This window comes from Lipophrys pholis, assembly GCF_963383615.2.
Source record: "Lipophrys pholis genome assembly, chromosome: 22".
NCBI lineage: Eukaryota > Metazoa > Chordata > Actinopteri > Blenniiformes > Blenniidae > Lipophrys > Lipophrys pholis.
The window spans coordinates 4,148,086-4,163,857 of NC_137644.1; the positions used below are offsets into that span (position 1 = coordinate 4,148,086).

Genomic DNA, 15,772 nt, shown 5'->3' on the forward strand with positions numbered 1-15,772 from the left:
CTTCTATGGTGGAACATGGCGAGGCCTGTTCGGAGTGGAACCGGTCCTGTTAAACTGCTGAATGTTCTTGGCCACCGTGCTGCTGCTCGGTTTCAGGGTTCTGGCGTTCCTCTTACAGTCCAGGCCGTCTTTCTGGAGAGCAACAATTCTTTTTTCGGATCATCAGATTGTTCTCTGCCATGAGGCTTCATGTTGAACTTAAGTAAGGGAGGGTGTTTGAGTGATAACGCCAACTTTAACACACATGCTCCACCTTCACACCTGAGACCTTGTAACACTAACAAGCCTCATGACACCAGGGAGGGAAAATGGTTCTTTGAGCCCAATTTGGACATTTTCTCTTCGGGGTGTTCTCATTTTTGTTGCCGGCGGTTTACAGATTAATGCAGATTATGCTGTCCTACAAGCTTTAGGGCGTGTTCACATCCCCCTGTTTGATCCAGACCAGAGTCTCTTTATTGAAAAACTGTTTCGTTTGGCCGACGTGAACACGACCACCAACTCTGAACCGGAGCTGACAAGAGATCTCTGGTCCCCTTGAAAACATCGTCTCGGTTCCTTTACAAACGATCTTGATCTTGGCAGGGTGAGAGGACAGGGGAGAGGACGTGATGTGATGCGCAATGCATTCTGGGTCGTAAACGATCAAAGCTAGAAAAAGTTGGAAAATATCTCGCGTGGACTAGTGAGGAGGAAGAAGTAGTGAGATATAGAGCCTTTATATATATATTTCCGGTTTCGGTCTGGCCTAATCAATGAGCCGTGTTTCTTCTTCACTTCCTCTCTGGTCAGTGTTTGTTTCGGGCGGCAGCGCCCCCAAACCAGCAGCTGGTGTAATTGCAGGACGTTTGCCAGGTGCTTTGGTCCGGCCCCTGAAGTGAATGTGAACGCCACCAAACCAAATGGAGGAGTCCTGGACTGTCTGAATGTGAAAGGCCCCTTACTCAGATTACTTTACATCGTATCAGAGTCTCCTCTCTTCAGGGTTGTCCCGTGAAAAGATAAAATTACATGTTTGCAGAAATGAGGGATGTGCTCGTTTTACTGAGATACTGTGTGAATATATGAATAATAGAAGATATAAGCAATACGCCATGTTGGGGCGGAGCTCCATCGGTGCTGAGATGAAACTCATGCTTTACTCAACAAATATGTCTGAATGTCTTTAACCTTAACAAGACTAGGTTAAGATTCAATACATGTAAGCTCATCACCAATCCAGAATATTCACGAGATATCGAAATTATAATTTTCAGATAAATGATTATTAATCTAAATATGGCAGTACAGTCATGTCTTCGTATGATCATGTAAAATCCTGGTAATACATTTAGGTAACACATTCAGTACATTTTAAAAAATTTTAAAACATACTAAATCATCACAACATGACTTGATAACAAGTCTAGGATGTTAGATGGGGGGGGCGGATGGATGGACAAGTCTTCCTGTGTCGCTGCCCTGATTGTGGAATTGTGTTCTTCCAGATCATCTTCATGGTGGGTCGAGGGTATCTGTCTCCGGACCTCAGCAAGGTGCGCAGCAACTGCCCCAAGGCCATGAAGAGGCTGATGGCCGACTGCCTGAAGAAGAAGAGAGAGGAGAGACCTCTGTTCCCTCAGGTGAGGCGGAAGACCCCCCAGAGTTACAAACTGTTTAGCTGGGTGGATCGAAGCTTTTGGCCATTTGAGTATTTCCCACCATGTTTAACAGTTTTTTGTTTTTTTTTAACGGTTCCTTTTCTGACTGATGTGGATTTGAGTGTCACATTAGTTTAGAGAAGATAAAATGAGAAGATACTAATGTGTGGTGTGGCTCTCCCAGATCTTGGCGTCCATCGAGCTTCTCGCTCGCTCGTTACCCAAAATCCACCGCAGCGCCTCGGAGCCGTCTTTAAACCGAGCCGGCTTCCAGACGGAGGACTTCAGCCTGTACGCCTGCGCCTCCCCCAAAACCCCCATCCAGGCTGGAGGCTATGGTGAACACACACACACACACACACACACACACACACACACACACACACACACACACACACACACACACACACACACACACACACACACACACACACACACACACACACACACACACACACACAGTATCGATGAATAAGAACAAGTGTCTAATATTGTTGCTTGTTTAAAGGACTCCGTTTGTTCATTGTGTGATTTTCTCTCTTCAGGGGAGTTTTCAGCTTTTAAATAAGACCAGCACTCGTCGCTCCTCGTTCCTCCACAGTCTCATGTCCCGGCGACGGATCATCATCACTGAAACACAAAGTCTGAAGGAGGTTTTCCTCTTCTTCCACCTGCTGACGGCCGCCACACGCTCAGCTCAACCACAAAGAACCACAAACCAGCTCCAAGAAGAAGATCTTCAACCACACGGCTCCGAGGAGGACCAGCTGGACTCCACAGGGTGAAGAGGGAGGTGGTTGGAGGACCGGCTGGACTCCACAGGGTGAAGAGGGAGGTGGTTGGAGGACCGGCTGGACTCCACAGGGTGAAGAGGGAGGTGGTTGGAGGACCGGCTGGACTCCACAGGGTGAAGAGGGAGGTGGTTGGAGGACCGGCTGGACTCCACAGGGTGAAGAGGGCGAGGTGGTTTGTGGAGTACGTACAGTGGAGGGAGGCCACGCCCCCATCGGGCTGAGACCAAGGAGCTTCTCGGCTTTATTCTGCTCATTTTGGATCCTCTGCTTCTTTTCAAGAGTTGTGAGAGCAAACGTTCCTCCAGCCTCGGATGAGTCCGTTGCTCTGTTACTGAGGAGAAACTCCAGCAGCACGGAGCTCCGCCTCCTCACCAGACTGGGGCTGATGGAGTCACACCGCTCGGTTCCTGTGGTTCCTCTGAGCCTTCAGCTTCTCCCACAGCTTCTTCTTGTTTTTGTTGACCTGCTGGGACCCGACTACCTGCTGACCGCCCCCCCTTCCTCGGTCTCCTGGTCTCTACATGCTCCTGTACTTCCTCAGTCCAGCATGTGACGGCTTCGCCCTCCGACTCCGGTTTTTCTTCTCATTTGCCTTTTGTTTCTGTACAGGCAGGCCTGCAGATATTTACTTATTTATGTGAGTTTAGTTTTTTTTTTTTTTTTAAAGCTTGTTTTAGTCTTTGTGACTGGTGTACTTGCACTTTGTAGAGACGGATGGAAGCAGAGGAGCAACTTGCCTTTCCCATTCTCTCCATTCTCAAACCACTGGTGGCGTCCACAGTGAGAAAACTCTAAATTCAAACTCCCAGTGAACGCACCGCGTGCAGGGACCCCGGGGGAAGGAGGGGGCTGCTGTCCAGTGGGGGGGGGGGGGCGGAGCTCGTGGTCCTGCAGACACGGGCGATGGAGGGTCGTGACCTCTTGACCTTTATGTGTGACGGGATCCAGGTTCAGGCTACCGCTGCGCTCTGACTCGGACTACCACTCCGTCGGTTTTCTCACCTCGGCACCGACAGGTCTCCTTCGCTTCACGTTTCATTCTGAAGCAAAGATCAAAGAAAATAGAAACATTAAAGGTTTTAATCCATTTTTTAAAAAGTTCCAAGAACTGCTGAAGTTAAGGGGCCGATTAGGGTCAAACAGCGACAATAAATCAACAACACTTCCTCACTGTTCCTAAATCCAACAAGAACGTTCTGAAATGTTCCCGTTTCGTTTTGAAGAAGTGAGATTACATATAGAATACTGTCCTTTAAAGGGTTAACGCTTCAATCCTCATACATTATTCAGTCTTTTATTCTGCTCATTTGAAATCAAATCTTGGTCAAAACTACATTTATTTTGTGTGTTTGTACATTTTTAACCATAAAGTGGAGCCGAAGGTGTCAAATGTATTGAGAGGAAAAGTTCCTGCATGCTGCCAAAACTTCTATCAGAAATCAACGGTTAGTGAGTGGATCAGTGACCTGGGCCAATCGGGAACGCTCTAGATTCGATGGAGACGAATAAACGGAGCTGTGAGGTGACGCTCTGCCGTTCCAAGAGTTCAGGGTAACAGACGAGGAACAGGTTGGCAGGTTTCGTTTCTCTTTCTTCCCACTGACGCTCCTTGTACCTGGAACCTCGAGGTGACTCGCGTTGGAACGTCAGGGAGACGTTCGGGTGTGTGCAGGCGCTCGAGCTTCCTCCGCCGCCGACAGCAGCGCCGTCCTTCAGACTTCGCGCTCGTCTCTTCCGACTCCGCTGTTTGCTCACATGACGGATCCTGAGGAAGCAAACAGCCCGTCTCCGAAGCTCCTCCTCCTGCCTGACTTCGTGTTTGACCTCTGACCTCCTCCCTGCCTGCACCTTAAACCCAACTCTTTCTTTCACCTGACAACTATCATGTCAAACTTTATGGAGATATGTTTTTTTTTCACTGTAAATAACTGTACAAAGGAAATATTGTTGGTTTGCTAGGAGGCATGGAGACTACACATGTAACAAACTACAAAATGTTCAAAATAAAAGAGACAAAGTCGTTTTGATAGGCAGACTTCTGAGAAAAAAAAAACAGTTCAGTGTAAAAATATTTAAGGCTGTATTATATGGAGAAAGAGCTTAATGTATTTGTTGTGAATATGGGAAAACTGATATATTAAAGAAGTGCATGAAAACTGCAGCTGGTTCATGTTTGACGTTCTTCTGTCTGTCCACCAGGGGGCAGTATTCCCATCCCAAACCGCATCCGGGTTATAAACATACAGAAACACCAGTAAAGCCAGTTGGTCTCTCTCTCTCGCTCTCTCTCGCTCTCGCTCTCTCTCTCTTATACACATCATTTACCATATTTACAGCTCTACTCTTATTCCTCATCTCTGTTAGAATAGTCACTTTTATTTATTTGAGAGCATATATGAATATATAATTTATTCATTTATGTAACAGCTCAAGTGGAGGGTGAAAGTGAGCATCTACATCAGTACATGTTGGGGGGGGGGGGGGGGGGTGACTACAAATACGTCTCAGAACTGAGAATTAAATCTGCAGTTTGAACTGGTGGATTTAACACTAATAACTACAGACTGAAGGATTAACTATGTATAAGTACAAACTGAATAAAAACCTGGTTCACTTGAGGATGGATTGTTACAGCTCAGAAAAAGTTTGATTATCAGAAGGAAATGAATCCAAACTACCAGTCGTTCGGCCCGGGGCTCCACACTCCTTCCTGTCTGGCCGGTTTATGTTGGAGCCCGGGGTCCTGTTTCCTCGCTCCGTCTCCTGTGGGCTCCTCACACCTTTCCTTCCATCTCATACTTCTGTACCTGTCGTTGTCCTCTTGCTTGATCATGTATTTGTTTGGGTGATAATCGGTTTATGTTTATATCTAGAATGTGCCGCTCGGGTTCGCTTAAGCCTCGTTCCCACCTCACAAAAAGTGCAGGGATGGAACGGAGCAGTGCCGCTGATATAAATGCTATGTAATATAGAAGATATATTTATACGCCAAACAATATCCACACACACACACGTGCATACACATTTAAGGTTTTGCATTTATACACATTTAGACAGTGCACCTCTTCTAAATAAACATGTCCACACCCAAATCCTACAGAAAAATAAAACTATACCAACAATCACCATGTTGAGTCCTGTTGACAATGTGAGAGACACTGCAATGTGTACATGTTTCATGGCAACTGTGACAGTCAGTCTTCATGGTGCAAGGCCCCAGATACTACTTTGTCATATGGCTGTCAGTACTTCTCGGCTCAGATGTAACGTTTACATTTGGAGGCCCATTGGACCAAGTTCAGGCTATTTACAATGCATGCCATTACAAAGAGGAGTGAAGAGGCTCGTGTGTTTCATGTCCTCCTGCCACGGTGTTCCTATTCATATATTCAAAATATTAAGAACCTTTACTGGTCAAGGGGTTTACGGTCAGAGTCACTCTCACTCGTGCTGCTTTGTATGCACATCTGTTGTTTTCTGGTGTCTCGATCAAGAGTAACCGGCATTCTGCATTATCATACCCATGTGTGAGTATGATGTCAGCTCATTGGTCACAGAGCAGGTGAGGCAGTGGAAGAAGTATTCCCACATGAAACACCCGGTTAATAATTAAGTCCATTGGCATTTTACACTCTATATTTGATTGTCATGGTAAAACAACATGCACACTTTTGTTTGTAAAGACGCGACAATTCCATTTTTTTTAAGGGTCGTTTAGCAACCCCAGCTATGCCCGATGCAAACGAGAAAAGTTTGAGTCAGATGTGAGCATGTGCACCCCACTTCCTGTTTACTGCAGGGAGCTGTGATTCTGTGATGAGTACCAGGGTTGGGTAGGCAGAGAAATTGATGTGAACACTAGTGACAGTTATACATTGTGATGAACAACACATAGGATTAACATACTGTATGCTCTTCTCTTCATAACCACTGCAATCAGCAACCAACAGAGTCTTTTAATTTGAAATACATAATGAGCACACCATGGCAGGATTAGACGACACACACACAACCCTCTGCCAACTTCTAAATATTAAACTAAACTAAACTAGATCAACTAACTAACTACACCAGTGAAGCAACATAAACACAACACAGTCATTACCGACACTATCAAGCCTAATATAACCACAAATAAAGACATTAGAAACACCGACAACCCAACTCCCATAATGCATTGCAGCGATCAGCTCCATGATGCTACATGATGTTTCTGTTGGCGAGTTTTAATCAAACAAAATCGAGATGGTAAAACACCATTAAAGAAACTTAAACAATGATTCAGTAGCAGGTCTCCAGACTCTCCTAACTCGATATAGCTCATGACACGGCAGCACAGCCATTGTTTATGTTGGAAACAGAGAACAACTCTGACGGCAGAGCGTCTGCGGTGATGAAACCACTCCTGGGGGGTGTCTGCTCCCCAGACTCACATGAAAGTAGGAGCAATTTTCTGACCTTTCCTTTGCTGAAGGTCTGGCAGCTCAGGTGTTGGTCTCCCGTCTTTTAAAAGCTGCTGTTTGTCCTCAAAAGAAAGTTGTGAAAATGTCTTTATCGTCTCTCGCGCTGTCATCCTGCATGTTAGCCCGCCAACTAGCTAGAGAGCGTAGCAGCGCTGTATCAATTCACTAATGCACGTACTTATAGCATTTAGCATAGCATGGTTACAGCCAAAGGCAACGTAGAGATCTGCCTTTTTACCGAAATGATTTTCATATTGGGGAACTGACTGAGCATGAGCAAACATCCACTTCGGGAAATGGTGTAGCCTTCAGGAGAGGGTGTGGCCTTTGGGAGAGGGTGTGGCCTACAGAAGAGGGTGTGGCCTTCAGGAGAGGGTGTGGCCTACATGAGAGGGTGTGGCCTTCAGGAGAGGGTGTGGCCTACAGGAGAGGGTGTGGCCTTCAGGAGAGAGTGTGGCCTTCAGGAGAGGGTGTGGCCTTCAGGAGAGGGTGTGGCCTTCAGGAGAGAGTGTGGCCTTCAGGAGAGGGTGTGGCCTTCAGGAGAGGGTGTGGCCTTCAGGAGAGAGTGTGGCCTTCAGGAGAGGGTGTGGCCTTCAGGAGAGGGTGTGGCCTTCAGGAGAGAGTGTGGCCTTCAGGAGAGGGTGTGGCCTTCAGGAGAGAGTGTGGCCTTCAGGAGAGAGTGTGGCCTTCAGGAGAGGGTGTGGCCTTCAGGAGAGGGTGTGGCCTTCAGGAGAGGGTGTGGCCTTCAGGAGAGAGTGTGGCCTTCAGGAGAGGGTGTGGCCTTCAGGAGAGGGTGTGGCCTTCAGGAGAGAGTGTGGCCTTCAGGAGAGGGTGTGGCCTTCAGTAAGACAGCGCCGGAGGGACTGACTTGTGCAGCCTCTCTGCCGTACCAGGAAATAGCGGTGTTGAGTCATTTGGGCTATGAAATCCACAAAATGCTGACACTTTCTTTTTTTTTTTTTTTTTTTTTTTTTTTTTTTTTTTTTTTTGGCAGCTTGGGCCAACAATATGATGTGATTGAGAGCCTTCGGAGTCAGAACAGTTTTTGGTCTTGCAACAGGGAGAGACCTGGAGTCTCCTCCTGTTGCCTTCTCCGTCAGAAGTTGGCATGGCTGCCGTACACGACCGGGGGGGAACGCACAAAGAGAGAGAGAAGAGAAGAGAGAGAAGAAAGTCGAGGGGGGAGGGGTGAGGGGGGAGGGGGGAGGGGGGAAGGGGATAACATACAATGTCCTTGTTGTGCTACATATATTATTTGCAATAATCACACTCATCCAAATACTTTCCAACTGTTATTAGATTGAACCAGCCTGAGCAGCTCTATCTAGACAGTAAGATGATTTCCTAGATTAAACCAGCCTGAGCAGCTCTATCTAGACAGTAAGATGATTTCCTAGATTAAACCAGCCTGAGCAGCTCTATCTAGACAGTAAGATGATTTCCTAGATTAAACCAGCCTGAGCAGCTCTATCTAGACAGTAACGTGAAGCAGGAACATGAAATAACAAAGAGGCAACAACAAAAGAGGAACATGATTTTTAAAGTTTGAGCAAATGATGACAGACAACAAGCAACTTCAGAAGCACCTTTCGTGAGGAGTGAAAGTGTGTGTGTGTGTGTGTGTGCGTGTATGTGTGTGTGAGTGCGTGTGGCTTGTCCACTGGGTGTGGCCGGAACTGTTGTGGGGGGACCCGTGGTGACACCCCGGGGTCCGAGGCCACCGCGCCCGGACACCGCCACCCCGACAGACAGAAGCCCCCCAGGCCCGGGGAGACCCCAGCGAACCACCCCAGAGAGCCCCGCCCCCGCCCAAAAAGCACCCGACGGAGAATGCAGAGAGGAATCCCCCCCAGGCAAGAGGGGCCCACAAGAGAAGGACAAAGGGCACAGGGCCCCAGGCCCCGACCCAAGCCGCCAAGCCGAGAAAAGGCCGGAGCAGGGCCCCCGGGCCGAGCGGGCCGAGAGCCCCCCCAACCCCGGCGGCGACACTTGCTGACACTTTCAAACCTCTAGGTACTGTAAGCTACCAGAAATTTTTTAATAAATTACAATTAATTATATTATAATTAAAACAAATAATCAAAATTAATATTTAATACATTTCAAATTCAGCCTTGGGGAGGCACTGCCTTCCCTTACACACGTCGCTGCTTCTTGTCTTACCTCCTGCCTAGATTTTTCATACCGAAAACCGGTATAGTACCAGTCGTACAGAGTAGCACCAGGGGTCTTGCTCAGGTACCCCCAGTGCATCTGGGAGGAAACCAGGAGAACATGCAAACTCCACACAGAAAGGTTTGAACCCACAACCTTCTTGCTGTGACACGAGCGCATTAACCCCTTGCGCACTATCTCATACCTGTCTCATTTTCTGTCTCACCTCTTGTCTCACCTCCTGCCTCGCTTCCTGTCTCACCTCCTGTCTCTTCAATATCAAACAAGAGGTTTTTAATACACACATTATATCCATCAGCTAAACTCCAGAGAGTGGGGAGGGATTTATTAAAGTGATTGAAACATTCGTTTGGAGACGGCAGTTCACTCTCATTGCAGGACAGTTTGTGAAGGATTGTCCAATCAGGGTGAGGCTGTGCCAGTCTGGGCCTCCCCACAATATGCATGTGTTTCTTCACCATATTTCAACGGGAAATGTGCAACTTTAGTGATTTTCAATTAAAAATGAAACCTAACAGTTTTAGCTGAATAGAAAATGAATTTATAGTTCAAACCATTTAGTGTATTTGTTCATGATATATTATATTCTTTTCACGATAACAGTGGAGGCAGAGCACATCACTGACCTGCCTTAATAGAAATGTGACGGGGTGAAGTTGTGTGTAAAGACACTGACCCTCACAGCAGCTTTATGTGAGCGACTCTTCAGCTGATTCAACCTGCAGTTCTGGACTGACTCTGGGATCCCGAAGAGGACTTGAACTGGCTCCACCATGGTCACCGGGCTGTCACCCCCAGCTGCTGTCCAGCTGACATTTGGATAAGTCCTTTCTTCTCCGCACAAACACAAAGTTTGCCTTAAAATAAAAACTCTATTTTCTACCTTGGCCTTGCTGCTTTGTAATCACACTGTCCACACATGGTGCCGACACTGAAAGCATGTGAATATGAACGTCAAGAAGCTATTTATTCCTTTATCGGGGTTGGCAGAGGTCTGTTCCTGTCAGGGGAGAAGGTTGATGGTCTTCTCGCTGCACAAAAACAGCCTGAGGAAAGTGCTGATGTCAGACAGGGTGGTAAAAACCCCTGGCTATCTGCTCTCACGGCTGCTTTCTTAATTACACCCACAGCACATTATGTTGACTTATTGTTGGAGTTACAGGTCTGTGTTGTCGGGAAGTTCAAATCCATCTGCCTTCAAGACGATTCCTCACAAAGTGAAACTCGGGAACGAGAGACGAGGAGACCGAGCAGACCAACGGCGACACTGAGGCTGTTTATAGGCAACGAGGGGAGCGCCGACGACTATGGAGTCACAAGAGCAGAAACACAATCCGTCACAAAAACATGAAATCAAGACAAAAACTCACAGAGACACGACGTGTTGGGAACAACAACACACATCGCATTGGCCAACACTGGTTTATAGGCTGATAACGACTCATCGTCGTCGTCACCAGCAGAACTAAATCACAGTAATAGAATCAACACATCTTCATGAAAGTTAAACAGTTCTGTTCTAATGCCCAGGAGCTCCTTGTGGTGGTGAGAAGGAGGGTTAAGAGGACAAACATCACTGATGGTGTAACCGGAAAAATGAGCTCGACAACACGACCCTGGGAATTTCAACCAGGGAATATTAGTAGTACTAGTAACTAGGGATGTCCCGATCACACTTTTTTGCCCCCCGATCCGATTTTTCAGAATTGAGTATCGGCCGATACCGATACTTTCCCGATCCGATACTCACATTGCTATAGCAAATATACTCAATAGTCTATTTATGGAGCAACGAAGATGTCTGATGTCATGATTCCGGGAGGCCAGACCCAAGATGCAGAACAATGCAAATATATTTTCATATTTTTAAAGATTGATTATTAACAGTCATTTAAACTCACTCAAAGCTATGAAAAAAATATATATAAAGTTTTCATTTGATTTTGACTAATTTCTCTCATTACCGAACCACCTTCCAGAATTTACAACCTAATATTTTTCATAATCTATTGAAACCGGACACATTTTCAAAATTATTTGCAGATATGAAAGAAAATACTTTATTTTTTCTGCTCATGCCTTTTAAAGCAAACGATTAAATTTCTATGCATTAAATTGACATTAAATGAACCCCTGTTGCGGTAGTGACACATAGGGTTGACAATTTTGGTAAAGATAATAAATATACTAAGACTGAGGTATGGTTAAAAAAAAAAAAAAAACCACAACATGTATTGTAGAAAAGCAATGAGATAATATTGCCACAATCGTGGATTCAGGTCCAATCAGTTAAATTTTTGTAGTTCTTCAAAAGTACATAACATCCGTAGGCTAAAAATTGAGAACACATAAAAACAACACATACAAAAACAGTAGAACAAGGCTACAAAGGACCACAACAGACATGTGCTAAAAACACAGCACTGAAAAATTAACGACCATCGAGAGCAAATACCACATTCTGATTTATCAATACTGTCACAATAGAGTACAATCATTCTGAACAACTAGGCCAAACTAACTCGTGTAGGATTAGTGCACAGTTAAAATATCAAACATATATACAGTTATGTTTACATAACATAAATACAAATATTTGGACAGTGACACAAGTTTGTTATTTTAGCTGTTTACGAAAACATATTCAGGATACAATTATATAATCAATACGGGCTTAAAGTGCAGACTCCCAGCTGTAATTTGAGAGTATTCACATCCAAATTGGAGCACGGGGTTTAGGTATTACAGCTCTTTAATTCGTAGCCGGCTCTTTTTCAAGGGACCAAAAGTGATCGGACAATTGAGTCCGAAGGCGGCAAAAAAATATAACAAGGCTGCAACGGCTCCTCCCTCGTTAACCTGTCATCAGTTAAGCAGTTAAAAGGTCTGGAGTTGATTCCAGGTGTGGCGTTTGGGCTTGGAAGCTGTCGCTGTGAACACACAACATGCGGTCAAATGGAGGTGAAACAGACCATCCTGAGACTGAAAGAAAAACAAGAAATCCATCAACGAGATAGCAGGAATGTTAGGGGGGGGGGCAAATCAACAGTTTGGTAAATTCTGAGCAAACAAAAAGAGTGCACTGGTGAGCTTGGGAACTCAAAAAGGTCTGGACGTCCACGGAAGACAACAGTTGGTGGATGATTGCAGAATCCTTTCCATGGTGGGAAAAAAAACAACCCCTTCACAAAATCCACTTAAGTGAAGAACACTCTCCAGGAAGGAGGTGTATCAGTATCTGAGTCTTCTTCATGAGAGTGAATACAAAGGATTCACCACAAGGTGCAAACCATTACTCAGCCTGAAGAAGCCAGCGCAGTTCAGAAACGGCATTCTTTGGACAGATGAGACTAAGATCAACCTGCACCAGAATGATGGGAAGAAGAATGTTTGGAGAAGAATTGGAACAGCTCATGATCCAAAGCTCACCACATCTTCTGTAAAACCATGGTGGAGACAGTGTGATGGCTTTTCAATAGCACTGGGTCACTTGTGTTTATTGATGATGTGACAAAAGACAGAAGCATCCGGATGAATTCTGAAGTGTATAGGGATATACTTTCTACTCAGATTCAACCAAATGCAGCAAAGTTGATTGGACGGCGCTTCACAGATGGACGATGATCCAAAACAAACCGCAAAAGCAACCCAGGAGTTTTTTAAAGCAAAGAAGTGGAATATTCTGCAACGGCCGAGTCAATCACCAGACCTCAACCCAATCCAGCATGCGTTTCACTTACTCAAGACAAAACTTAAGGCAGAAACAACTGAAGACAGCTGCAGTAACGGCCCGGTAGAGCGTCACAGAGGAGGAAACCCAGCGTTTGGTGATGTCCATGGCCTCCAGACTTCAGGCAGTCAATGCCTGCAATGGATTCTCAACAAAATATTGAAAAGTAACATTTTACTTCGGGTTTTGTTTATTTGTCCAATTACTTTTGAACCCCAGAAATGAGGAGTGTTTGTATAACAATAGCTATATTGTTGTGACGCTATGACGCTATATATGTAACTCGTCGTGCTGATGTGTAAACACACCTTAAAGCAGATTGCAACAACAATAGTACTAATAACTTCATTTATATAGCAGTTTTTATACTTCAAATACAACAGGCCACAATTAAAAACAATAAATGGATGAAATGAGAGAACAGAAACAAATGACAGAAACAACAATTATGGAATTTAAAAATTAAAAAACTGTAAATCTCTCCCTATATTTCTGTCTTTGTCTCTCTCAGTGTGTAAATAACTAGATGGTTGGTTTTGCTCTTACTTTTTTAGTTTTAAACTTACTTGCTTTTATTCAAGGGTGCTGTTTTATGTGAAAGTTGTGAAAATCCCAGGCTTAAATTAATTACTACAACCACCTTGGCTACTATTTCTCATCATAATAATGATAAAAACAACAATAATAATAGTAATAATGGTAACATCAGCTAAAACATCTGCAAATAAAACAACTTTTACTGACATAGTGCAAAAAAACCCTGCAGCTGTTCCACCATGGTTTGGCATGCTGGTCATATTTTGGCCCTCGGTGCAAACTAATTGAAAACCTCTGCTTTAGAGCAATCGCCGATGTTGCCGTTTCACAGAGCGTTGCCATCTCGGACATCCCTGACGTTTGTGATGACATCCTAATTGCATCCGAATCATCAGAATTACCTTTCCGACAAAAGGCACACAGGTTGGTCTGCTCAAAGAGGCACGAGACGTAGTTCCATATTTTTAACAGTACAACCTTTAGTATATAGTTTCTAAAATTAAATATAATAGGGGGGAAAGGGAAAAACCTAATCAGGGGTGAGGCCGGGTGGATGGACGAGAGCTCGTGCGGTGAGGGATCCACCAAAATATGGGGTCGCAGGCCGACGAGCAGAGAGGAAGAGAAGTCTGTGTCCAGCAAGCATAGAAATAAACTTCAATCTTAGTTTTGCTGTTATAAAAGTAAACAACTGAACTTTTTGTCCACAGAAAGTTGCGTCTTGAGGTGACGGTGTCATCAGCATAAAGCATCTTATCACAGACACTTCAGCTTCATTGGTGCTGGCTGGATGCTGCTGTTTTTTTTGTTTGGAGGTTAATTAAAGGGCGGTTTGAGCTCCTCCTGCCATAGACAGCCAAACTCCAAACGTTGTGTACACACAGATTCCCCAGAGGCTGCAGGAACAGCGCCTCTCTCCCCCTCACAAATCAATACGGGCATTTGTTCTCAGATGTCTTCATTGTGACACGTCTTTGCATGCTTAATGAACTTTCCCCGTCCACTGTCCAAGGTTGTATTGATCTTGGAAATGGCCGGCGTTCAGCAGAGATGTCCACCGTGTGGGGGCGAGAGGAGGCAGAGAGCTCCATAGATCAAACGCAGAGACGGAGGACATTACGCTGCTTTTTGGGAGCTGGACTGGCCCGGTCACTTCCCAGCCACCGCCCATTTATCCACTGTCTTCTGCCGACAGCTGGTTAAGAGAGGTGAAAAGGGGAAGCACAGTGAATCTTAATCTAATTAAACGTGGAGAGCCGGAGGGGGAAAATTTCCATCAGCGGTGGACTGTGAGCAGATCTCTCTCTGCTGATACCAGTGAATAATGAGCTCCAAGGTCAGCAGTCAGAGAGCCACACCGATTCTTCACGTTCACCTCGTCCTCTATCTACACCGTCACACTCACTACGAGGCGAGCGGGGACGTTAACCAAGTGGATGTAGTGTCATGTTTACACGACAACTACCGAAATGTGGATATTCATAAGAATACGCACAAAAATGTATCTGTCTTCAAGTTTGTCATCGTCTGTGTGGAGAAATAACAAACGAGCTGCAGTATGACCTTTAAATGTTTTATACAGCTTATAATGTATATACTGTGTACACGCTTTATACTGTTTTTATTTATATTGAGCATATACAGCCTGCGTTGAAATTACTGAAAATAAGTCAAATTCAAAGTTTGGAGTAAAAAAACTAAACAAAACAAAATGGCTCAGGTCCTTTCATACAAAACAATGTTCCCACAGCACATCCCTCTTCGTCTCAGGTCAATAAGGAAAACGGCTCAATTTGTCAACAAAACGCTTCAATCTGAAACAGCGAAACAAAACAGGCAGTAACAATAGTTTCCCCCTTTACGTAGCCTCACTATGGTAGATTATCTTTGTTCCTCATCTTTTACTCTCATCACCGGGTGTAAGTTAGTGTCTTTGGGGCTTTAGAAAGCTTGTTGTTATTTGCTTTTAGTTTGAAAGGTTTGTCACACCAACACTTATTAGTTTTCTGAGAGGCATGAGGCTTTTGCTCACACTAATCTGCGGAGAAACAGGTGGACATTTCAGATCACATATTTTTATCATTCAGGATAGATTTAGTAAAAAAAAAAAAATATCTCAAACATACTTTAGATTTGTACCGATGCTCATGTTTCTGTGTTCCAGTGCTCATGGCGAGATTGTGACCTGTCTGTGTTTCTAACAAACCGTCCACTAATCTTCTCCCCGCTGTGGAGGACTGACCTTGCTGCCAGCCAACCTCTCTCAGGCTGTGGTGTGGATGTGTTTGGGGATAAATTGGCTCTCCAGCAGACTGACAGCCATCTCTCTTCTCAATGACATGCCCCAATAACTCCCATCATTCCAAAGTGAGGCAGGCTGGCCGGCTTTAAAATTGCCCTGATTGGTTTCCTCGCAGTTTTGTTGTGAGCCTC

The 15,772-nt window shown here is 45.0% G+C and overlaps 1 protein-coding gene across 3 annotated transcripts in view; it reads left to right on the forward strand.

The window, feature by feature from the left end:
• The window catches only part of braf (B-Raf proto-oncogene, serine/threonine kinase), a 30,139-nt gene extending 25,546 nt beyond the window's left edge, over window positions 1-4,593 (forward strand). For 2 of the 3 annotated variants that reach the window (XM_080491848.1, XM_080491847.1), the window contains 3 exons: window positions 1,488-1,622; window positions 1,825-1,978; window positions 2,186-4,593. In XM_080491848.1, coding sequence (XP_080347974.1) covers window positions 1,488-1,622; window positions 1,825-1,978; window positions 2,186-2,208 — 312 coding nt within the window. In that variant the 3' untranslated portion in view covers window positions 2,209-4,593. Of the gene's footprint in view, window positions 1-1,487; window positions 1,623-1,824; window positions 1,979-2,185 lie in introns of those variants that run through there. The other variant, XR_013936481.1, reaches the window with a different exon arrangement.
• Window positions 4,594-15,772: the final 11,179 nt, after the last annotated feature.